Source organism: Penicillium taxi, assembly GCF_028828555.1.
Source record: "Penicillium taxi strain IBT 34144 chromosome Unknown utg000001l_segment0_segment0, whole genome shotgun sequence".
NCBI lineage: Eukaryota > Fungi > Ascomycota > Eurotiomycetes > Eurotiales > Aspergillaceae > Penicillium > Penicillium taxi.
The window spans coordinates 5,319,839-5,342,838 of NW_026643203.1; the positions used below are offsets into that span (position 1 = coordinate 5,319,839).

The following is a 23,000-nucleotide window of genomic DNA, read 5'->3' on the forward strand; positions in this document are numbered from 1 at the left end:
ACCTATCATCTAATACATCCAGCTCTTGCGATAATAATGCTTGAGGTTTTGGATAATACCCTGATCAAGGGGCTGGTAGATAGATGTAGCGTTCGCTGGGAAGAAGACTATCCTTATATTAGACGGCGGTGGCGCCTTTTCAAGAGCTACAAGATGTGCACTGAAATTATCCATTAACAGAAGTACATGTCTTTGCCTACCGATCCATAGGTAAAAAGTACGTAACCATTGTTCCATAATTTCGTGTCGCATCCAAGCCTTCTTATTATGACGCCACTTACATCCAATAGAAGCCATATTAACACCCCTTAATGCATGAGGTGTCTTTGCAGTTCCAATAATCCAGAGAGGTAATCGATCCGAACCAGTCGCATTCGATGCTACGACAATAGTTATCCTAGTCTTGTCTCTTTTCTGGCCAGGTCGACCTTCAGATGTAAGCCCACCATTAGGCATACGACGCCAGTAAAGACCAGTCTCATCCATATTATAGATATCCTCAGGTGCATATTCATCATAGATAATCTGGATCGCTTTCATCTCATGATATATCGAGTCTAGGACCGAGGCAGCTTCACCATGGAAGGTATGCCATCTGATTGAATATCGACGTTTAAAGCCAGTCAACCAGCCATCACTAAATGCAGGCATAGTCTGATCTTTGTACATCGGCATCTTCTTCCAATATTCTGCAGCTTTAAGCCGAATCAGAGGTCCAGTCATAGGAAACCCCTTCTCTGTATGACGTCGTTGCCACTGAAATAAAGCCTCATCTAACAGCGGCCAGTGTGCGGTAGACTTTCTTGATTTAGTCCCAGCTTCGCTATTATCTAGGTAGTTATATTGAGATGAAAGGGTTCGAGAAACTGTCGTACGATCGATTATTCGGCCGAATTTCTCTTGAAACCATGCAGCACAAGCTTTCTGGGTAGGCTTAGGACGTGTATCAAATGCAAAGATACGTAAGGCTTTTCTCTGAGCATCAGATATAGTCGCATTTGATCGTTTTGGATAGGGTAATTTCGCTGAAAGGGCGACCGAAGATCGGATCGAAGGGGTGGAGGGGAGCGACGGCGACGGCGAGGTAGAATCCTGCATTGTGATTGGACAGATATGCTGAGTAAGCGAACAGAAGGGGGAAAAAAAGTGTGCAGACCATAGATGGTGCAGCCCACGAGAGTTTTATATGTAAGAGTGGGGCAAAACTAGTCTAGACAGGAAAAAAGTGTGTCGCTGACAAATGTGTGCAACTCACGGGTGTGCAGGCCATGAGAGTTGACTGTAATGACCTGGTACACAGCCTGCATTGCTTTGTCTCTATCACCGTTTGGCTTGATCTTCCCACTAACCAGAAGACCCTGAACCTGCTCTGTGAAGGTCCCTTAATAGTCCTCTGGTAGTGGAGTCTTGCCGAGAACCACTGAATTAGGCTTATTCCTTTATAAAACGTCTTACACCATCTCTAGTACTCTCCTCATCTAGTATTAAATATACTCCACCGAAAACTCTGGAAAGACTTCAAGCTACCCAGGATAAGATATTTAAGCATATCGATCTAGATATTCTTGAGCCAAGAGTACAGAGAGGCCTTTAATATCTTCGCCGTGACCACCAACTACTCTTTAAACGTGATCGAAATTCTACATCTATGGTTGAGAATATTAGGGTTCAACAAAAACCACTCCGTCGCGCGAAGGCCAAACGACAGGTCCAACCTCCACTTCAAAACACTGGCATATTAACTATCGGTGATGCAAATCGTTTAATTACCGCTAGGAAAGCTAAGGAAGAGATAGCAGAGCATAATAAGCTAGCAAAAGCGTTTAAAGAGATATGGTCGTGAGATGCCAGTGCCACAAGAGGAGGTTATACCAACGCCACAGGAGCAGGTTGAGCAAGAAATGGAAGATAAACCAAGCTATGATCAGGATCCTAGCTTATTAGCTGCGATAGAGAGATATATACTGTATTTTGAGCGAGTGCGACAGGAATGTATGGATTAGAATTTAGGCCCGGAGTTGGGAAAATTAGAAGTTTGGTCCGGGCGCACCAAACTCGTTTCCGAGTTTGGTAAACATGGGCACGGATAACTATGGGCTGGGTAATGGTGAATCACGTTAAACCCCCTATTTTCCCTTTATTTATTAAGTTCACTACTTCGAAGCTCTCCCCACCTTACCCCTCTATGCTATCACTTCGCGTATAATAGCTATTGTTATGATTCTTTTTCTACGTATGGATTACTTGTTTGAATGCCACATCATGAGCATCAGAACTTGGAATCTCACTACGGAATATCGGAATTGAATTATCTTAGTCCCCCTGGAGATCAAGGTTCATGAGCTCGAAGGATCGATCAACTTTAGATGGGCGAATCATAAATTAGCGCTTAGTGAACCCCTCTTTCGATCCTAATCGAGATTAAATCGAAGCACGTCACTCAGTACACTGTTCCGTACCATACAATCCTCTACATGGTTACAGTTTGAGTTATTGATGAGCTAGTGCATCCGAAGACCCCGAAGATGGATAAATAGACCAGTTTCCCAGACCTGTAGCTCTCAATTTTTTTTCTTCTTCCAAATAATATTTGAAGTTTAAAAGATCTTACAATCAATCACAAAAATGTCTTACCAGAACGACGATGTAAGTTGATATAAACGTACTACTGTCTCAACTCTTGCTTGTTATGCTACACACACATTCTTCTGTTTTTTTTCGAGGTTTTCCTGTTCTAATTGACATCTGCTAACTAAATGACAGTCCTACGGCTCTAACCAGGGTGATCGTGGAGGCGACTCTTATGGCTCTTCCAACAACGACGACTCGTACGGCTCCTCTAACAGGAGCTCGTCTGGCCGTGGAGGCGACTCTTACGGCTCTTCCAACAACAACGACTCGTACGGATCGTCCAACAACGACTCGTACGGCTCCTCTAATAAGAGCTCGTCTGGCCGTGGAGGCGACTCCTACGGATCTTCCAACAACGATTCATATGGCTCGTCCAACAATAACTCGTATGGCTCATCTAACAAGAGCTCGTCCGGCCGTGGTGGTGACTCTTACGGCTCATCCAACAACGACTCCTACGGATCGTCCAACAACGACTCGTACGGTTCCTCTAATAAGAGCTCGTCTGGCCGTGGTGGTGACTCTTACGGCTCATCCAACAACGACTCCTACGGATCTTCCAACAACGACTCGTATGGCTCTAACAAGAGCTCGTCTGGCGGTGGAGGCGACTCTTACGGCTCCAACAACAACGACTCGTACGGCTCTAACAAGAGCTCGTCTGGCCGTGGAGGCGACTCCTACGGATCTTCCAACAACGACTCATATGGCTCATCTAACAAGAGCTCGTCCGGCCGTGGTGGTGACTCTTACGGCTCATCCAACAACGACTCCTATGGCTCTAACCAGGATGGTAATGGAGGCAACTCTTACGGCTCGTCCAACCAGGGTGGCCGTGGCGGCAACTCTGACTACTAAGCTTAAGTTTTTATATCATAGTTATTCTTTACCTAGCGTACTCCATAATATACGCTGTTGAGACAATGATCTTAGGGGCCATTTGAATATAACTTAGAGCCTTGATAGATGAAATGACGATTACAACATCTTTCCCGAAAATACAGAGGTAGAAGCGTACTGCGTGATATTAGTATTTGCATGAAGTTCAAGATGTACCTATCATATTATTTGGACTAAGCACATGTGAGTACACCCCGTGGGTGGTTGGAAGATTCGAATAGAAGGCCTAGGCCGGGGACAACGAACGTGCGTCGTGCATCGGCTCATATGACTTAAATATTATCTATCGAGATTTCTGAAATAATTTCCAATTCTTCGGCCACGTTCTCCCTCAAAAAAAAGAATTTTACAGTAGGGTCAATTTCCTTACAATACAGTATATGTGGGGTTGTATATGAGGCGGTAAACCAAATAAGGAACATGGCGGGGCATCGAAACTGTACTACCATCTCTGGTGCAGATGATGGATCAATTTTAGAATTAAATTTGCGGATCTAGTCCTTTACAGGTTGAATACCTCGGTGAAAGTTCGACTACTAAGCTTATATCCGAATTCAGAGGGATAATGCTCTTCAAGCTCAAGCGTACGTAGCATTATGGTATTCAAATGTTAAGTTATGATAGATATTGATTCGGAATACTAGACGGCTTCACACCTACGCATCGTCCACCCTATGAAAAGGTCCTCATCTGCGACTACAGCACGTGGTTCTCCCCCTAGGGTCCAGTTTCTTTGACCCATTTTGGGATTGACCCACCTGAATCGGACGTAATTGCCATGGTCCATCCGATACGAGGGTGATGATTTCCAGTAAGGTCAGGTTTAGCTTGTGCCGGGGTAATGGCGTGACTCTCTCTACGCTGGCGTAATTGGCGAATATCGTTCACCGCGGTGTGAGAGACTGGGTTTTTTCCTGCAAGGAGGAATTTGATAAAGGATCCGAGTGAACCGGAATTTGAATAGTGAGGAATCCACCTGTGATCGACTCGCTGGTGTACGCAGCTGAGATGGTAAAGGAGATGAAGCTACGCGGGCTAATAATCGCACTGGGGTGAAAAGTGTGCGTTATAAGATTAACTATCGATGCGAACTGCACCAACCTCGAGATTGACGAGGCATAATATGTTAAGCCCGTTGGTTCAATCACTAGCTACCCAAATGACGGGAGTCCTGCCTATCACAGTCACGCCCATCACCTTCGATTACATGAATACCAATGTTCCTACCGCCACTAGTGATCCTGGGTATGCGGTTACCGGAACGGCGCTGTTCCCTACTGCTTCAGACACTATTCTAGACTCCTATGACTACGAGAATCCCTCCAACTATACTCAGTGTGTTGACATGGCTTCAGACTACGGTATCTTGATGAACCGACTGGTCTCGTAGAATCCGATTCTTTTAAATAACGCGAGCACTTGCACTCTCGATATGGCGAATAGTTACTGCATCCTGCGGTATGAGAATAGCACTGCTTATAAGTTGTAATGTCTGGTGAGAACAAATAGATAAAGACTAACTGTAGACGCAGTAACCGAGGACGCTGATAATACTTCCTGTTTCCCGATGAACGCTACGGAGGCTGGACGGCATCCAATTGCAACTGATTCACTTCCGTTGACCTATCTGACTTAGGCGGTATGAACTGTAATCGATTTGCCCCTAATTGAGCGAAGACTAATGATTTTGGCTAGACTACACTTGCGACGAGATTATTTACGATTTTAGCCTCACTTTCGTTGAACTATACCAGTGGAATCCTGCGATTGGATCGTACTGACTATCTAGGGGTCGGGTACTCGGTGTGCGTGGGAGTTTCTACATTGAAAGATGAGTTTTGAATACCCAGATAGCTATAGTTCGTGAACTAGACTTGATAAGACCCCGTGTGTGTCACATTGGTATATTATTGCAATAGCTGGAGTCTCCCTTGGACAATATAGATTTTGAATGCCCCTGATGAGTCAAGGATGATAATAAGTGTTGCGACAGCCGAGAAACAAGGCCATCAACAGACGGAAAGTATTTCGGCCGAAAAAGCTTCTGCCGAGACAGCGACTCCGGAACTGGATTAGTATATCACAGCATCCTTGAACGATATGCATTCATCGCAAACGACACCCTTGAGCGATGCGCATTCGCGACAGTAATGTCCCGTCTTCACCGTCTCTTCTGTCTCGGACGAATGTTAACATTCGTCCAGAGCAGAGGGGCGCCCATGTACTATAAGTAGCTAGTTCTTTCATCAATGAAAAAGCAGACTTCACAACAACTGCAATATTCAACTAGTAGGAATCCACTACCAGATCGGTGGATTGTCTACGGTGTTGAGTAGTGGTTTGTTGAAGCTCACCAACTCCTCTCTACTGCAGTAAACTCCAATTCCCTTTTACTGCAGTAAGGCCTCGAGCACCGTTCTCAGTTATCGGCGACTAGCTAGCTACGCTCGCTAAGCGAGCGACAATAAGAACAAAAATGGCAATCGGTATGATTCATGCTCGTGACTGAGTCACTAATTACTAGCGGAGGACCAATACTCATATGTAAAACAACGCCATAATAAATATGGCTGAGATGGTGATCGGATGATCTTTAGAACTATGCAAAACGGCAAGGCGGTGGCGTTATACTCCGTAGCATACCCTCCTTCGCTACCCCAGACAGGCATAAGTAAGTTTACCCTGGCAACATGCAGATTTGAGAAATTAGAGCATTGGAGAAAATAATTGTATCCCCACTTTGAAACCCTGTAACCTTAAAATTCCCCAACTTGCCCCTAGGCCACGCCCAACTCCTTAACCGACTCCTACCTCTTGTCGCCTCATGAAAACACAGGGACCTTCACACCGATGATTACAAGAAAATTCCTTCGAACTACACGTTTTCCACGCTCTGTATTCCCCCGCTTCTACACCCAATCTCCCATTTCCAGTAGCCCAAGAATTGTTCGCTCTCCTGCTCCCATTAGCCGCTTTTCGCGTCTCGTGAAGCCCGCGTTTATACCACCACATTTCGGGAATACCATTACCACAATTTCAACAATGGTCCCCTCAAAATGTGATCCCCTAATAGATGCCGGTCGTAATGTGGCGGGCTGGCTCGAGAACCTCCTTGACGAGGACGAATTCAAAAAATGGGGCTTTGTGATCTATTAATACACATACCAAAACAATACTGACTAGGAGAATTTTATGGCTCTCCTCGTGAGCGCCGTCCCAGAATGCCTTAAGTTTTATAATGGCCTTGATCTCCTCGACACATTCACCCTAACGGTCTTGGAAGACCCCTCCTTTAAAGGCGCAACAATCGCTACTCTACGCGAGCACTTCAATCAGTGGGCTAAGACTTTGTTAAAAGAAGAAAAGAGTATTGCTGAAGACTACCGACCATGTACCGGCTGCTACCGGTTTTTCATTACGGTGGACCAAGAAGCTATGGATTCGGGATTGAGTGCCCCCAAAGATGAAGATGAAGAAGCATTTGTTCGTGTGGTTTACGCTGAATGGAAACCAGAGATGCTTGATGAAGAAGATATTGCGAATAGTGATGTGTATGGGCCAGATATTAAGGGGTGTACCCAGAACGATGTGGGTTGGATGAAAATGTGCTGGCGTTAGGTAGAGCTGCCAGGGTTTCATAAGATGCGGGATTGGGATGACTGGGAAACGTACTATGTTTGGCCCCCAGAGATTGGAGATATTCCCTGATGTTTAGCTTAAGTATAGTAAAGACAGAATATAGTAATGAACATATAATTTGATATAAAACACCTTATTTACAATTTACGCATCACCTGACATGTCCTAATAGTATGCCCAATCTATTGCAATTTGAACACCTTCTAGCTACTTTTTTGACGATATAAACACCTGGATTTGTCTTCTTTGGTTTTAGTGGCTTAATTGAAGGTTCTAGTAGTGGAATCCAACCTATATTATAGTCTTAAACCTAATTCTCCAAAAAGGATGAATATCACATAAAGGAATAGGTTGTTTTCGCGCTAATAGACGTTCAATTCGATACGCACAAGATAAACCCATGGACCTAGTAGATGGGTTAGTACATATTGATAAAGGGGCTTTAGGGGTAACTCTTCTAGTTATATTAGCTTGGTTTTCAATTAATTTAATTGAATATCGAGAGGTTCTTTTATTTAGATATTGATATAGAAAGTTAGAACAAAAGTATAGACTTTGATCTGACTACTAAATTGAATTTGATGGGAGCGGGTTTACTAATAATACGTATTTTTGGTTTTGTGGTTGTTATCAATTCCCAACTTGGAAATGTTGATTACGAAGACGGGCTCAAGTAGAAAAGAAAGAAAGTTTCTATCAATGGTGCGCAACAAAAAAGATTCCAATCTCTCATTTCCCTTTACCAGCCTTACTCCTTCATTTTGTGTCGAGTTCTTTCTATTTCCCCTCTTCGTTAGCCGCTCTTTCTTCGTTGGCCGCTCTTTCTTCAGCTTTTTTGCAAGAGGCACACTAGGTGCCTGGCATGTAGCATTCACCATGAATTGAACACTTATAAACATGAGATTTTTTAACGTATTTGGAGGTGTAGAATTTTTGCATATAGGACTGCTACAGGGTTAGTATAAACATTCAACTTGTTTGGAGATCAATAAAGCTACCAATGGTGTCCCATGGCTCCGACAGAGAAAGAAGGGTGCTTTATTGTTTTTTCATCGAGTAATCAGGTAGAATAATAGGAGATCTCTGATTCCAGCTGGATACAAGAGATGAACTTTCGAGATTCTTGGAAGGCTATTGATGCTTGTGGTTGTAAGTCGAGTTTGTTGACATGAATCACATTCGCTGCTACGACCAAGCTGCTTTAAATATGCTCAGGTGATATGGGAATGAAAATCAGATAACAAGAGAATTATTCCAGTTTATCATAAGTGAACAGACACGTTCCTTCCCCTCATATCTTGCAATCAACATATATTTTTACCAACGAATATTGCCCAGGGCGGGGTGGCAGGGTCGACCCCGCCTATATACTACACTTAAAGTTGTCTCTCTCTCTCCGCTTCAGCCTCCACCAAACTTTAGCCTATGTTTACCTCTCAGCTTTTCTACTCTAAAAAAATGGCGCAAATACATCAAATTGAGAAACCGGAGGATGATGAAAATGCAGAACTGTTTTCTGAAGTTCTTTAGACGCTTGATATCGAGCAGCTGCCCCTGCTTACAAACAGCATTCTTCGCAGCCTCCAGCCTAATCAAACTACCGATGTGGAACCTTCTGTCGGCAAGCCTTTATTCGGATCTTATCATGTACTTTTCCCGTTAATCTTTGAATCGGACTTCACTGGGTCATGAAAATTCCTATCAATGGCATGTTAAGGAAGTGGGATGACTTATCTGCCTCCGCTATGGCCTCCGAGGCGAACATAATGCGACTGCTAAAGCGCGAAACCAATATCCCTCTGCCTGATGTTTTGGATTTCTCCTCAACCATGCAGAACACTTTTCAATACCCTTACATCATGATGACCTTCATTTCTAGAATTCCTCTATATGACATCTGGTTTGGACATCACCTTGATAGCGCTTGTGTTAGTCCTGATACTACTCAATTACGGCGGATTCGCGCCCTCGATAGCATTGCCTCAGCAATGATACAGCTCGACAAATTTTTATTTTGAGTCGGCGGCTGTCTTCTCTTCGAGAAGGATGGTAGCCTGTCACAAGATACTATTAGGCCTATAAGACGATTTGATCAAAAAGCTATGCTCGATCGATGGTTTATTCACGAAGATCCAGACGATAACCCAATATATGTTAAGTATGTAGTACCTAACGACCTAAAAGCATACTACACTATGATGCTTGATTTACACGCCGAAGAGGAACAACACCCGATTCCTAAGGGCTCCATGATGCTCTTACGCCTACTCATCAGCTGGATCCCTAAGCCAGATCTGGACCCCTTTGTTATTACACATCCAGACTTTGATATTCAGAACTTCAGAGTCTCTGAAGAGGGTGAGCTCCGCAGTGCTATTGATTGGGATGGAGTCGCTACTATGCCTCGTACTCTTAGTAACCAAAGATATCCCGGGTGGCTCAAGCGGGACTGGGATCCATCTATTTATAGATATAAGGAGTTTATATAACAGGGAATGGAACCAGAGGGCGTATGGGAAGATTCCCCTGAAGCTCTTGCCTACTACCGCAACATCTATGATGGTATGATAAAGAAGCATTGCGCGAATGAGTGCAACCTCGGCCCAATTTCTCTTATTACAGAAAACCTTGCAATTGCAGCGAATGATCCTCGATGCCGCAATGATATTTTACGCAGAATTTTGCTCGAAATATGGATTGCCGCGGGGAAAGACGAACAATCAGAGTTTATAGACATAGCCGAGATGTTTGCCCAAAACTAAGTCGATGCCTTAGTGATGGAAACGCTTCATAGTGGGTTTAAAGCCCTTGTGTCAAAAAGAGAAAGAGAGAGAGTAGTAGAGTGTGACCATTTCGCGTGACACAACGCTCAAAGCCTTTCGTCATCAACAAGAAAGTGTCCAATGTTACCTCACTTGTTACGCTCTTATTTCTTTTATTTAAATGCAAAGACTGGAATCCATCGCAAGAAGGCTCGACTATGGGGAAAAGGCGAAAGACCGAAGTAAGCAATTAGAACGAATGCACGCTTCTCAGAAAAAGGAAAATCAGAGAACACCCAGAGGATTTTGAAACCATATGACACCTGCTCACACATCTAACTGCAACGTGGCGGGCACCTATCTCGGACATCCCCTCTATTAGCGTGTCCGATCTAGTGCAGTTACAGGCCTGGAATGAGAAGTTGCCACCAGTTGTCGAAGAAAATCTTTGCTTCCATGAGCTCATCCAACGGAGTGTAGTTAAGCCTCGAAAGCCCCAGCAGGTTTTGCCTGGGATGGAGACCTATCATACGAGCAATTGGATCACTTCTCATCTAAAGTGGAGACCGAAATCCTCTCCCTTGCACTGAATCCAAAGTCTATTGTACCAATATACTTAGATCCTTCCAAATGGACTTCCGTTGCTGTTCTCACAGTGATGAAGGCTGGAAGACCCTTTCTACTGTTGGACTCCGGACACCCAACCCAGCCGCTTCGTGAAATTTGCCAGCTTGTCGGGCCACCTGTATTACTGAGCTCCAAAAGCTTAGCCTCAAGCGCGGCCCTGCTGGCACCAGTCGTCATTATCACCGTCGATGCAGATGCCGCATCTTGGAATAAACGGCAAATTTGCGCCCTAGACAGTCCAGTAAAAAGGACAATCGTGACACCAGACGATTGTTTTTATGTGGTCTTTACTTCTGGCTCCTCTGGGCAGCCCAATGGCATTGTGATTTCCCATCGTGCATTCAGCTCAATGACCATGGCATATTCTTGCACGATGGGCGTCGGACCGAACACAAGGGCCTTCTCATTTGCATCATACGCTTTTGATGTGAGTATCACAGACATATTGGACCTACTGATTACTGGAGGTTGTGTCTGTGTCCCATCGAGCATTGATCGCATCGGAAATCTGGCCGAAGTGATTAGTCGGCTGCGAGCCAACTTCATCGAGATCACACCTCCAATGCTTCGAACTGTCCGCCCGGAAGAAGTGCCGTCTTTGGAGACAGTTGTTGTCAGTGGAGAACCTCTCAATCGAGACATCATCGACGGGCCAGTAAACTGAACCATATTTAGGCATACGGTCCTGCGGAATGCTGCCCAAATTCGACTGTTCGGACTAAACTCACGGTGAACTCCGACCCCTCTAGCATTGGAGTGGGAGCCGGATATTGGCTTTGGATTGTTGATCCTACCGATTGCGAACGATTGGCGCCTATTGGTGCGGTTGGAGAACTCCTAGTAGAAGGTCTTATTGTTGGATCTGGCTATCTCAACAACCCGGAGAATACCGCCACCAGCTTTGTTCAATCTCCTCGCTGGGCGAATGTATCGCCAAGTGGCTCGATGCAATCACGGTTCTACAAGACAGATGATCTGGTTCGGTATGACGAAGACGGGTCGCTCATCTTCCAAGGCCGCAAAGATAAGTGAAGATTAGAGGACAGCGTGTGCAGATCGCAGAGATCGAATATTATCTCACCCAGCTATTTCCTCTTGCTGCTGGCTCAGCGGTAGAACTATTTCGATCGAAAACCCAAAATCCACAGGAACCAGTGGCGTTTATCTTCTGTGGTGACGACATACGGAAGAGACCGAGTACCAAGGACCCGGCTAGTCTCTTACCATTGCTGGGGAGTGCTTCCCACCATCAAGAGTGTATCGGACATAAAAGCCCAGCTGGGTGAAACATTGTCTCGTCATATGGTCCCTACAAGTTATCAGATGTGGGCTTCTATGCCCACTTCCTTGTCGGCTAAACTCAATCGCCAGCGGTTATAAGCTGAACTTCGAAGTCCTAGTGCGAGCGCAACTGTCATTGAACTCCAGGAGCCAATTTCTGGCTTCCAAACGATTAACCCGACCAATTCCACGGCTCTATTTTTAAACAAAAATATACTCTCCCGTGTCCGGAGCGAAACCGGAACCGGACTCATCGATTGGGGTTTCCCCCTGTCTATGTTGGGCTTGGACTCTATTCAACTGATCATTATCGTGACATTTATTTGTAACGAATTCAGTGTTGAAGTTGCGGTAGCCACCCTTTATGATCCCAAGCTGACAGTTACTGGACTAGCTGAGATGATCTCAAGTTTTCAACAGGGACAAAACTGTGGCGCAGAGGTTTTACTGCCAGTAGTTGATCTGTCGAGAGAAATAAAGGATGTCTATCATCAGTTTAACCGACAGTCCAAAACGCTGCGTCTTCGAAAAGGAGTTTTCCTGACTGGCGCCACTGGACTACTAGGTTCGCAAATATTGCGCCAATTGCTCGACGATCCCTCCGTGGATAAGGTGGTCGTTCATGTACGAGCACCTACCGTGGCAGAGGCGCTGAAACCTGTTGTTTCCACTGCCACGCTGGCCCAGTGGTGGTATTCTTCCTATATTGACCGCATTGAATGCGTGTCAGGAGATTTGTCCGCCCCACGTTTAGGTCATCAGCCCGAGAAATGACGGGTGCTTTGCAATATTGGTGTCCAACTAGAGGACAGGATCACTGCCACTGTCCACAACGGTGCAGCCGTTCATTGGCAAGCCCCATACCAGTCCCTGAAACCGTAAACATTGATTCCACCCTCGACTTGTTAGCTGCTCTCGATCAATGGGTCTAACCAGGCAGCTTCACATTCATCTCCGGAAGACTGCAACGAGCCCCAACACAGGACATACAGAGTTTCATGGAAGTTCTCCAGCAGTCTAATGGATATAGCCAAACCAAGTTTGTGGCCGTAGAGCTTGTGTCCATATTTGCAAGCCGCCAATCGAAAAACAACATTTCAATCGTCCGACCGGGTCTTATAATCGGCACTGAGAAGGGTATTCCAAATATTGACGACTTCCAATGGAAGTTTGTTCAAGTATGCCTCCGAATGGGATCATATCCTATGGAAGAAGGGAATCTGTGGCTCTGTATGGCCGACGTGGAAGAAGTGGTGACCACTACCTGCAACTCAGCATTTGAGACTGCACAGCAAAACGCGGCCACCCCTTCAGTTATGGATGTTGAAACTGGAAGCACTGTTTCTCAATTTTGGGACATGGTCCAGGAAACCACAGGAATTAGGGAAGGAGTCGGCAAAATGTTTTTTTTGGAATCAGACGACGTTTTCCGTCCCTTGTTGGCCATTTTGCAAGACTCACAACAAGGGTTGGGACTTCATAAACCTGAGGATGCTAAAAGTCTTCGTCCTCAAGTTATCAAAAGGAACGTACAGACTCTCGTAGACATTGAATTCTTATCTACCGCGCATAGTCCTGGAAGATTCAATTTGTCAGGCTTAATTAAGGCAGGAGTTATGGCGGCGTTTAACAGGTCTCGACGTCAGTAACTGCGCACGGTAACGTGCATCCCAGATACGGAGGTTAATAAGGTCTGTTAACTTGAATATCATCTGCATGTTCCTAGTCCGATGAATAGCGTCTATTCGGTGAATATTTTAGTTATCTGGATACTATCGGTTAGTGAATTGAGCTGCGATATTGTTTTCTTGATGCAAAAGGACAATTATCTGGTTCCTTGGCCAATTAGCGGTGAAAAAACTACTGAGACTACGATTCCTTGTTGTTGGTATCGCATTCACTGAAGATGGTATTCACCTAACTCCGAAGAATTCAATTTCAATCAGTTCATGCGATAAGAAGAATAGATAGAATCCAGTAATAGGGATTTAGAAGAATGACACATGCCATACTCAGCGAGAACAAAGCATCTAGCTACCATTGTAGACTTACTGCCACTTTCGCAGGTGTAAGTGTGTACCCACACACGTAAAAACCACTCTGAATACCCTGGAATTGACGAATAACACTCAATTCAACAATCTTTCTCGGTTAGAGGTATCTTTTGGAATGCACTTGCTGTCACCATTTGTGATAATCACCACATTCACCAGCCGGGGAGTGTCTAAGTACAAACGTTTTTGGAGATCCAACTGGAGTTGAATTTGGTGCATTCGAATGATATAAAGAAAGCATATAGCAACATGACAAGTTCCACCACTACAGCTGTCTTGCTATCAAAAAAAAACAGTCGATGGTCATCATCAAACAGCATGTCAAGCGGACAAGATATCGGTTCATGAAATACTCAAAGCCTCGAAAATTTGAACAAGGCTGCATCGAAAGTGAAATATTGCTCAATTTTCTCCAAATTTCCCCAAATTTCCTGGTGTTCACTTGCACCTTTGATGTTGCCTCTTAAGTGGCATCTTCATCCGTGTCACCAGACTGTAAGAAGATGAATACAGGTATAGAGAGAGCTATGCTAATTAAACCTAGGAAAGGTTAGCTTTGTATTGTATTAGAGACCAACAAATTTACTGAAAACCCAAGTCATATAGGTATAGCCCACCGTCTCTTTGAGTACACCACCAACTATCGGGCCGATCATCATACCCAGAGAGACCGAAACATCAGTCATGGAAAACACGCGGGAGAAGCCTCCTTGGGGACCAAAGATCCCCGGATTCCTAAATTCGTACTCTCTCACAATAACTACGATTTAAAGTGAGCGCGTTGATGTAAAAAATAGGATATAGAGACTCACAAGACAATTCGGCCGGTCCGATGGTCGATGTGAAGGGTCTTAATGTACCAATAGCAAGGAGTGAGATAATGTAAAGCACTGGTCCAGCTTGGTTAAGAGTAGCCCAAGGGAAACTAGCATTCCCAGCAACTCCAGCTAGGGCAAGCACTCCTGCCTGTATAACCAAAGCGCCTGTAGCAGGGAGTCGTACACCGACTCTGTCGTGAGTCCATCCCGCAATAGGACTTACGAAAAGGATTGGCAAGATGAGACATCCAAACAGGAGTCCAGTCTTACTGGGACCCCATCCAAAAGTCTCCTTTACATGGAGGGGAAGTGTCGCATGGAAACTTGTGCTGATAGCCATGGTGGTGGTTCCAACTAGCAAGATTGTAAGTACGCGCCTGTCGCATAGCATCACCTTCCAAAAGTTTGAGGAAGTTGACGTATTTTGTGCAATATCTAGCTTAGAAAACAGACTTGTTGTCTCTGCTGCATTTTGGGGCTTGCGGTGGTCCTTCGGCGGAATATCACTCATCATTATGCGCGCAAGGAGATCCAATGCCAAAACGACGAGCGGTATGGACCACATGGTCCACCATGTTGTGCTCTCTATTAAAAATCCGGAAGCCAAGGGCCCTGTGAGCATTCCTAAATTGACAAACGAGGAAAGAAAACCAATCACTGTACCGAGCTGATCTGCGTCAACAATTTCGGTCACCGCTGTTAGACCGACAATCCACACTATGGATTCCGCTACACCTTGCAGTGCCCGGCCAATGAAGAGTAAAGTAACTGAGTGAGCACTTGCGACAATTAGAGTACCAATGATACACATAATTATAGATATAAGAAGCTGTATCTTGCGGCCTCCAAATTTATCTGCAAAATGTCCGATAATAGGACCTGAGATGACGGCAGTGGCCCCATGAAAGGAGAGGACGGCGGAAGTGAGCTTCTGTGTATGTGAGGGGTCTATGTGTAGACGATTTTCGCTCATATACCCTATGATCGGAACAATAAATCCATAGAGAAAGTACTCTTGATAACTTTGATCAGCATTTGATCATTCGAAATATAAACAGTAAGCCTAAACCGACCGCTAAATAAAGCGACAAACACAGTTACAACGATGAACCACTTCGAATAGAGCAAATTGAATTTGCCTTGGAGATTCGGCATTTTCAACCATGAAGGGATTTTCATTATCGAGGGCTCTGCCAAAGGATCGCTGGTCGAATTTCTCGTAAAAGAGATCTGTACTGACTTGGATTGTTATCTTCAAGAGGCTGACCAGAAGTCCTAGGTGAATATCCCTTTTACAGGTCAGATCATACGAGTTACAAACTTATTTTAATACAAGTAACATATGCACAGTTCCTTGCTCTGAGATGGGTTTTACGTGATGAGATGGATCGCGCATAGACTAGTGGACATTCCTTAACTATATGCAGCAAAGCTGCGAGTTGGTTTGAATATTGACCCCTATGTCTCAAAAATAAACTCTGAGCAACACGAATTTCAATAACCCTTTGCCCCGCAGGTGAGATTTGGCTAGAAGGAGAGCGTTGGCTTGGGCTGGCTTGGCGCGCTCAGAATGAAGGTCGCCAGAACAAAAGTCAAGTCAAAAGTTTCCAAAGAAAAAATAGCCCTTGAGATGACGGAAATCGACGCGACTCCTCTATAAGGATCAGTCTTCAGCATTTCCGCCGTTTGTGGGAATACTTCTCCTAGGTGACATCATCCTCAATTTAGGATCTATATTCATTACACAAAGTCTCAGAGCGCATGAGATAAAAAAGCAAATACTAGTCGCTTAATTCCAAAGAAGATTTTCTCTCCAAAATAGATAATTGAAACGTTTATCGATAAATTAGGGCCATTTGAAAATCTACTATGAGACTGAGCCATGATGCATAAATGCTACAATGTTGTGAATTGATTTCTTGTAGTATCATACGCATGACGCTCGATAAAAGTGCAGGAAAAAGCAAGAAAGTAAAAATTATACCCCAAGGGAATTGCGTTGTGTAGAAGATACATACCTCAGCCACTGGTTGCTGACTGCATTTTGTATCAACCAGTGACTTTACCTACCGTCAGCGGCTTCGATGATTTCACCTCATCGATGTGATATCTTCAGTCAATTGAGACCTTTATCCAGGGATTTGCGCTTTATCTTATAGGCTTTAAACATTGATTTTACATAGCAATTTTTGAGGTCGTTAAAATCCAAAGATGGAACAGCAATATATTAGAACGAAAACGTGTTCAATGTAGCAATCACTCCTGACCATAACTGGTAAAAAAAATGAAATGCTGTATGGCTAGACTGTTGCTGTCTCATGACTGAAACCATCCAAGTTGCCCCACCAGTGGATATAGCACACATCCTCCTAGTGCTGCATCTCCAGATCCCGAGCCCCAGGAATATCCCATTAACGATATGAAATGTTCCAACCATATAGCAGCGAGATGGGACAACGTCCGACCCTAAAGGGATATCGTAATGGGGCTGACAGATCTTGCGCTGTACAACATAGGAAGTTTCCTTCGTAGATATCTCGGCGGATCTCATGGTTTCAAGTAAAACCAACCAGTCAGAATTGCTGAGCTCGTCACCAAACAATATTCCTGCGCCTTTCCCTCCTCTAGTAGGTTTCAAAAGATACTTATCCTTTAAGGTGTCGAGACCTTGACAATCCTTCATAAAGGCCAAAAGCTTCAAAGAGCCTGGCAAAATGGTGGTTGCGATGCCTTTATCAAGGCGATCTGCCTGCTCAACAGAGATGACGCCCCGAGATTTCAAGGATCCAAGTTCTTCACGAATAATTCCAAGCATTCTCTTATCGTGAACAAGAAGTATAGTCCGCATGTCATTCAAGCACCGTAGACTGATTTGTCGCTGCATTTCCGATTCCAGAGCACGAAATTCGTGCTGATGAAGCTCAAGACAAATCTGACGAACTTCCTCAACCGATTCGCCGGACTCTGTGAAAATGGTACTAATACCATCATTTGGTGCAAGACAGCAAAGCTTAAAACCGTTTACTCCTGCCGGGTCAGGCATGATTCGAAGATCATCGGGGTTGATGAGTTGGAGATCAAGTCCGAGTTTCTTCGCAAACTCCATGAACATAAAAATGTCACACCCACGTTCCTTTCCTTTGACAAGGTGCAAGCGGAAACTCGGGTCAAAGAGACTCAGCAACCCGTTGAAAATCTTCAGTTTATATAATCATAAGCACATAACATGAACAAAGTGTTTTTCGAGTCGTCAATAAGACACTTACAACATCAGGATCAGACGCGTTTATCAGTCCCCGCTGCTCAGCATCAGACGTGCAAAGACCTTTTTGCCCATAGCCAATGAACATATAGCCATTCCAGCAAAAACGAGCATTGATTTCGCAGATTCTAAAGTTTTCTGCTCCTGTCTCATCATTCTCAATTACAAAATCTGGCCTCCAGGAGCCCTTTCGTTCAGTATAAGGGCGACAGAGGCCCTGATTGTCGTTTATCCACTGCCAAAAAGGCTTATAGTAAGCATGCTGAACTTCCATCTAGGAATCATAATAGGATTTTGAAGCGTACTACTTACGCGCAATAGATCTTCCTCCTCCGGCTCCAGTGGCATACGCTGAGGGAAGGAAGCCCCTTCATCAGTCCACCAGCGTCCAATGATATCTTGAAGTGCTAAATCAAGTGCTTCAGCTAGTTTTCTGACTGTAACTGAGTGTCTTTCTGTGATTAACAATGGACAAGGGCAGGACGCATTCACAGCACCGGCCGGCCAAGAAGAGTTCTCCTTGCTCAAATTTGCGATATACTTTTCACGTTCTTGGGCTCGAACCTTGACATCTAACCCTTCGGAGGAATTTGGAAATGAATCTCCGCCCTCTGAGAGGTTAATAAGACGAAGTCTATCCAAACGAGGGTCCGTCATTCTGACAATTGCTTTGTATTCGAGGAATATTTGGGGGAAGCCGGAGATTGTGAGCAGAGCAGCGGGATTATATATACAGCGGTGTAATAGCTCTCGAAACAGCACATTATTGAAAAGTGGTAATAGTATTACGAAAATACATGAAGCGCCATTGGGTTAGCTGATATGGATCACGCGGCTTACCGTACCCTGTTTGGCAAACCTTGGAAAATCCTTGAGGTGAATTCTCGTGCATAAGACGTAATATCACAGATATATGACGGTATACATGTAAGTTGCATCGAAATATTTGCTCCTGTGCTCATAAAAAGTGTTGTTCTAAAGCCTAAGTATCTACAGAACAGTATTAAGGACATATTGCTGCAGTTTGAGGCACTGAATGTGAATTTCCTATCGCCCGTATAGGTAAAAAATACCAACAGAGAGTGAAAATATCAGAGATAGCCATTCTTCAATATCATTTTGCCCGGAATCAATGGTCAGCACTCGGAAAATGAGGTCAATTTTTAAATGAGAAAATAACGAAAAATGAATTCAAAATAGATGGATTTCGAACAAGAAATGAGCCCTGCTACCAAGCCAGAAAGAGTTTTATCAGATTGAAATCTGGAATGGAGTCGCGTTCCAACGGACTCTGCGGAGGTGACGATTGGGATCATTGATCTCATCTCTTGCATGAAGCCATCTATGGTTATCTATCATGATAATTGACCCACGAGGAAGAGTATCCGGCGTCAAATGGATGGCCTTTTTTTGGGCTTCATTGCTGTAGAGAATAGATTTCAACTCATCCAATGCTCGTGATGCATCCGCAGTCAAAGGAGTTATAATATCTTCCCTGAATCGTAGTTTGCAACTAGCTTCGGGCCCTGCTGTTATTGCCAGCAGATTACCAACAATATATTTTTTCTCAGCGCTCTTTATGAACTCTGGAGGAACGTTGATTTGGTATATTGGGCTAGAGAGCAATTCTCTCGCGAAGCGGGAGAGTGGGCCCAACAGCTGATCAGCGCTTAGTATTGACAATGTTCCACCAGCACATCGATCAGGTTGAACTACTTGAAGGCCAAAATATTTTGGTGGATGTTCTTCATAGCTACAATCGGTGTGCCAGTCAAAGCGATGCATAGTCTCTGATCGTGCTTGATGGTTATGGCTTTGGAACTTGTCTGTAGACGGCCGAACATCCCAAAACCAGCCGCGTTGAGCACTGTGTGTTATGGGTAATCCGTGTTGATGATATTTATGAAGGCTTAGCATGAGCTGGTGCATGTAGAGGCTTTCGTCATCGTCAAAGTCAAGTTGCAGTTGAAGAGCTCCTTTCGTCTTCAGAAGAGAGTGGATGGCTCCGACGTGAACCGGATCATGTGCGAGATTTCGACTGGATGTATTGATCAGAGGAACTAAACTAGACACCTTTTGTGAAACTTTACACTGTTAGCACTTTCAAACCATTTGGTGATTTAAAACATAAGAAAAGGCAATATTTACGTATTGGCCATGTAGAAAACCCCTTACCCTTTAACCTAGAGACGCGAAGGATTTGAAACAGATTCGACATCTTGTATAAACACAGGGCAATGGATTCGAACAATATCAAATTGGTGCACTGTCAGCAATTTTTGTGAAGGTAATATAACACGAACAGACAGTCTTATCCTTGATGATTCTTCACTGTCATTTACAGAGCTGAGACCTATCTTCACCGCTATTTAATAATATAAATTTCTCCTACTCCCTAATGAATCCACCAGAAAAATATAGCTGAGAAAAGAAGAAATGCACATCTTGCAACTCACGTACCAGGACTAGCAATAACAATGTTAATTGACGTGTAACTTGCATGCTACATATGCTTCGCAGATGAATGGGGCTAATCAACGGTTTGGCTAAGGAATAGCTGACTGTCAAGTCGCACTATATATGCAGAGAATCCGCATAGATTGACCAATTATAGTAGATTCTTGATGAGCTTTGATGAATACGTGTATTGTACTGAGGTCAGCTAAGGAATTTCCAGACCTCTGGATTCACTAGCTTGCCTCTGTATGAATATTTTTATTATTCTCACTCTCCTTTGCAGATCAGCCGTCAAAGCCACTAAATGGCGGCTGCATCTATCAAATACCTTTCATCACATTTACAATAGACCATACTGACCCAGCTGCAGCTGAGAGTATTGGGAAACGGGCCAAACAGATGCTTGGAGGTAATTCGTTGGAAACCCCGCCTCTATTTTAAGACAATGTGGCTTCTTGCTGTCAATAATATGCTGTCGGAACGGTGACGTTCTTATGGTGCATATGCAACTAGTATTCTTGATGGAATAGATCTAGGTGCGTCGATGCGAAGTTGTAAGAGGTGTGTTATTCAATCTTATCCTCGCTGTAACTAAATAGACAAAACTCGCTAGATTCACTTCATGTCGAACCAACAGCATCGGAACCATTGGTCCTGTGCCCCACTTTGGTCTAGTAGTATCGACATATGCAAAGTTGATATTGGGATGCATACGATGCACTAGATCGATAGATGTATTGTAACATGGAGAGGCAGGAGTTCGTCACACAGGGGCCCCACAGTGGCCATCATGTAATTATATGTGGCGTAGCTGAAGAACACCTCTCTTACGAGTCAGATAATTGGCATATTCATCTTACAGGCGATCACAGGTGTAGGAAAGCCCCATGACATCAAGGAGTGATCTGATAAATTTTACATTATCTAGTGAGATTGATATGTTGTGAAATCGAGCGTAAGGCTGAAAATGATGAGATCAGATTTAGTGGGCCGAACTTAAACAAATCTCCAGAAACTGATATTTATTTTCTAGTTACATATTAGTTGAATTTGTCCACGAATTTCAGAATTTTATCTCCAGTGGCACTGCGCACAAATCCCTTCCTGTCTTCGACAAAGGTAACAGACAGCCGAGCTTGATTGCCTGCATAGGCATTGAAGAAGTTCATAATGCGCCCTTTCAAATCTGCCTCTGATAGCAATGATGTGTCGTGGGACGAAAGAAAGACGCGGATCTCGATTGTAGACCTCGGGCATGAGTCTAGCCGATTCAAAATCACCTGCCACTGCAACACTCCGCATTCGTCATGACTCAGAAGAGCAGCAAGGCTCTCAAATTCAAAATACATTCCATCCCACTCAAAGCTGAATCGTCGATCACGGCCATATAGGCGAAGAACCTGCCAGAATCGCGAATCTGCATCAGAGATGCGTGATCGAACACTCTCCGGTAACGGATGAACTGACCCGAGATCTCCTGTAACATATCGGACAAGCGGGTTTCGTAGACGGTTCAAAGATGTCTGGACAATAATTCCACGCTCTCCATCCGGAATCAAACAAGGAGCAGAGCAAGAACTTGTGTCTGTTTCCATGATTGAAGGGTCAAGAATTTCGACCACCATTGAGCGCTTATCAAAAATGAAATCTTGCGACGCTCCAGAGCCCTGCTCTAAAATTTCGGGGCTACTGACCGCCCAAGGGCCGGCTTCAGCACTTCCATAGATGGAGCAAATTTTGACGCACCCAAGTATTTCCAAAATGAATGATCGTTGAGCGGAGGTCAACATCTCTGAGGTATAGATCACCTTTCCGATATTTATTCGATCTTTCTCTTCTTGAGAAAGTGTTGAGATATACTGTACTGTATTAATAACTTGACTGCTTTCTCCGGCCAGAACATTGACGTGGTAGTCAGTCAGCGTCTTAACAACCTCAGCTGTTGACATATAACTGCCACCACACAGCACGCTGGCTCCCCCATTTTCGAAGAGCTCGGCCATGAGATCCATAGATCTATAGAGGTCACATTAGATAAGTGTGTCATTACATACTGATTCACCTAGAACTTGCCGATATATATGACCTTCAAAATGAGTTGTTAGAATCCAGTCCGTTTCCTCGACAACGCCAGTTGCCTTTAAAAATTTGCCAAAATAGGCCCGATGTTTGCGGTTTTCATGCACATCTGTGGTAAAAAGCAGTTGAATTCCGCCAGATCCACCACCAGTCATGCTTGTATAGCAGCTTCTACGATACGTATTCTGGGGACTCATGTCGTTCACAAGACGATCAATATTATGGAAGCTTTCTGAACGTTAGACAATTCGATGAATAGGTCCTGGATAGATGACATACAGGTCTTTCTTCTTTAGGAAGCCCTGGGAGCTGAGATCGAACTTCTCGATACTGCGAACTGCTTGCTCCTGAGCCCCTTTGATGGTCTCTGCATCTGGTGGGTACTTGATCGAGGGGATATAGAAAGGGTGGAGCCGTGCGACGGCCAAAACCTCTGAAATTTGATAGGTTTCTGATGCCATGATAGTAAAAAACGACATAAGATTTTGGA

The 23,000-nt window shown here is 44.3% G+C and overlaps 10 protein-coding genes across 10 annotated transcripts; 6 read left to right on the plus strand and 4 right to left on the minus strand.

Moving 5' to 3' along the window:
• Positions 1–9: 9 nt before the first annotated feature.
• Positions 10–1,098, minus strand: N7495_001936 (uncharacterized protein; the record flags this gene model as incomplete). The annotated part of the gene is made up of 1 exon (XM_057204606.1): positions 10–1,098. The coding sequence occupies one exon, from the start codon at positions 1,096–1,098 to the stop codon at positions 10–12; it is 1,089 nt and encodes a 362-aa protein (XP_057068679.1).
• A 1,527-nt stretch (positions 1,099–2,625) lies between these two features.
• On the plus strand, positions 2,626–3,489 carry N7495_001937 (uncharacterized protein; the record flags this gene model as incomplete). Its single annotated transcript, XM_057204607.1, has 2 exons — positions 2,626–2,646; positions 2,764–3,489. 2 exons carry the CDS (start codon positions 2,626–2,628, stop codon positions 3,487–3,489), a joined length of 747 nt encoding a protein of 248 aa, XP_057068680.1.
• A 1,165-nt stretch (positions 3,490–4,654) lies between these two features.
• N7495_001938 (uncharacterized protein) lies at positions 4,655–4,921 on the plus strand (the record flags this gene model as incomplete). The annotated part of the gene is made up of 1 exon (XM_057204608.1): positions 4,655–4,921. One exon carries the CDS (start codon positions 4,655–4,657, stop codon positions 4,919–4,921), a length of 267 nt encoding a protein of 88 aa, XP_057068681.1.
• A 1,652-nt stretch (positions 4,922–6,573) lies between these two features.
• On the plus strand, positions 6,574–7,149 carry N7495_001939 (uncharacterized protein; the record flags this gene model as incomplete). Its single annotated transcript, XM_057204609.1, has 2 exons — positions 6,574–6,675; positions 6,715–7,149. 2 exons carry the CDS (start codon positions 6,574–6,576, stop codon positions 7,147–7,149), a joined length of 537 nt encoding a protein of 178 aa, XP_057068682.1.
• A 2,123-nt stretch (positions 7,150–9,272) lies between these two features.
• On the plus strand, positions 9,273–9,659 carry N7495_001940 (uncharacterized protein; the record flags this gene model as incomplete). The annotated part of the gene is made up of 1 exon (XM_057204610.1): positions 9,273–9,659. One exon carries the CDS (start codon positions 9,273–9,275, stop codon positions 9,657–9,659), a length of 387 nt encoding a protein of 128 aa, XP_057068683.1.
• A 6-nt stretch (positions 9,660–9,665) lies between these two features.
• Positions 9,666–9,932, plus strand: N7495_001941 (uncharacterized protein; the record flags this gene model as incomplete). The annotated part of the gene is made up of 2 exons (XM_057204611.1): positions 9,666–9,732; positions 9,793–9,932. 2 exons carry the CDS (start codon positions 9,666–9,668, stop codon positions 9,930–9,932), a joined length of 207 nt encoding a protein of 68 aa, XP_057068684.1.
• Positions 9,933–10,590: 658 nt separating this feature from the next.
• On the plus strand, positions 10,591–13,489 carry N7495_001942 (non-ribosomal peptide synthetase; the record flags this gene model as incomplete). Its single annotated transcript, XM_057204612.1, has 5 exons — positions 10,591–11,172; positions 11,235–11,557; positions 11,599–11,795; positions 11,941–12,588; positions 12,777–13,489. 5 exons carry the CDS (start codon positions 10,591–10,593, stop codon positions 13,487–13,489), a joined length of 2,463 nt encoding a protein of 820 aa, XP_057068685.1.
• Positions 13,490–14,629: 1,140 nt separating this feature from the next.
• Positions 14,630–15,685, minus strand: N7495_001943 (uncharacterized protein; the record flags this gene model as incomplete). The annotated part of the gene is made up of 1 exon (XM_057204613.1): positions 14,630–15,685. One exon carries the CDS (start codon positions 15,683–15,685, stop codon positions 14,630–14,632), a length of 1,056 nt encoding a protein of 351 aa, XP_057068686.1.
• Positions 15,686–16,939: 1,254 nt separating this feature from the next.
• N7495_001944 (uncharacterized protein) lies at positions 16,940–20,192 on the minus strand (the record flags this gene model as incomplete). The annotated part of the gene is made up of 5 exons (XM_057204614.1): positions 16,940–17,908; positions 17,979–18,209; positions 18,287–18,583; positions 19,265–20,058; positions 20,150–20,192. 5 exons carry the CDS (start codon positions 20,190–20,192, stop codon positions 16,940–16,942), a joined length of 2,334 nt encoding a protein of 777 aa, XP_057068687.1.
• A 1,279-nt stretch (positions 20,193–21,471) lies between these two features.
• Positions 21,472–22,971, minus strand: N7495_001945 (uncharacterized protein; the record flags this gene model as incomplete). Its single annotated transcript, XM_057204615.1, has 3 exons — positions 21,472–22,447; positions 22,505–22,738; positions 22,790–22,971. The coding sequence occupies 3 exons, from the start codon at positions 22,969–22,971 to the stop codon at positions 21,472–21,474; spliced, it is 1,392 nt and encodes a 463-aa protein (XP_057068688.1).
• Positions 22,972–23,000: the final 29 nt, after the last annotated feature.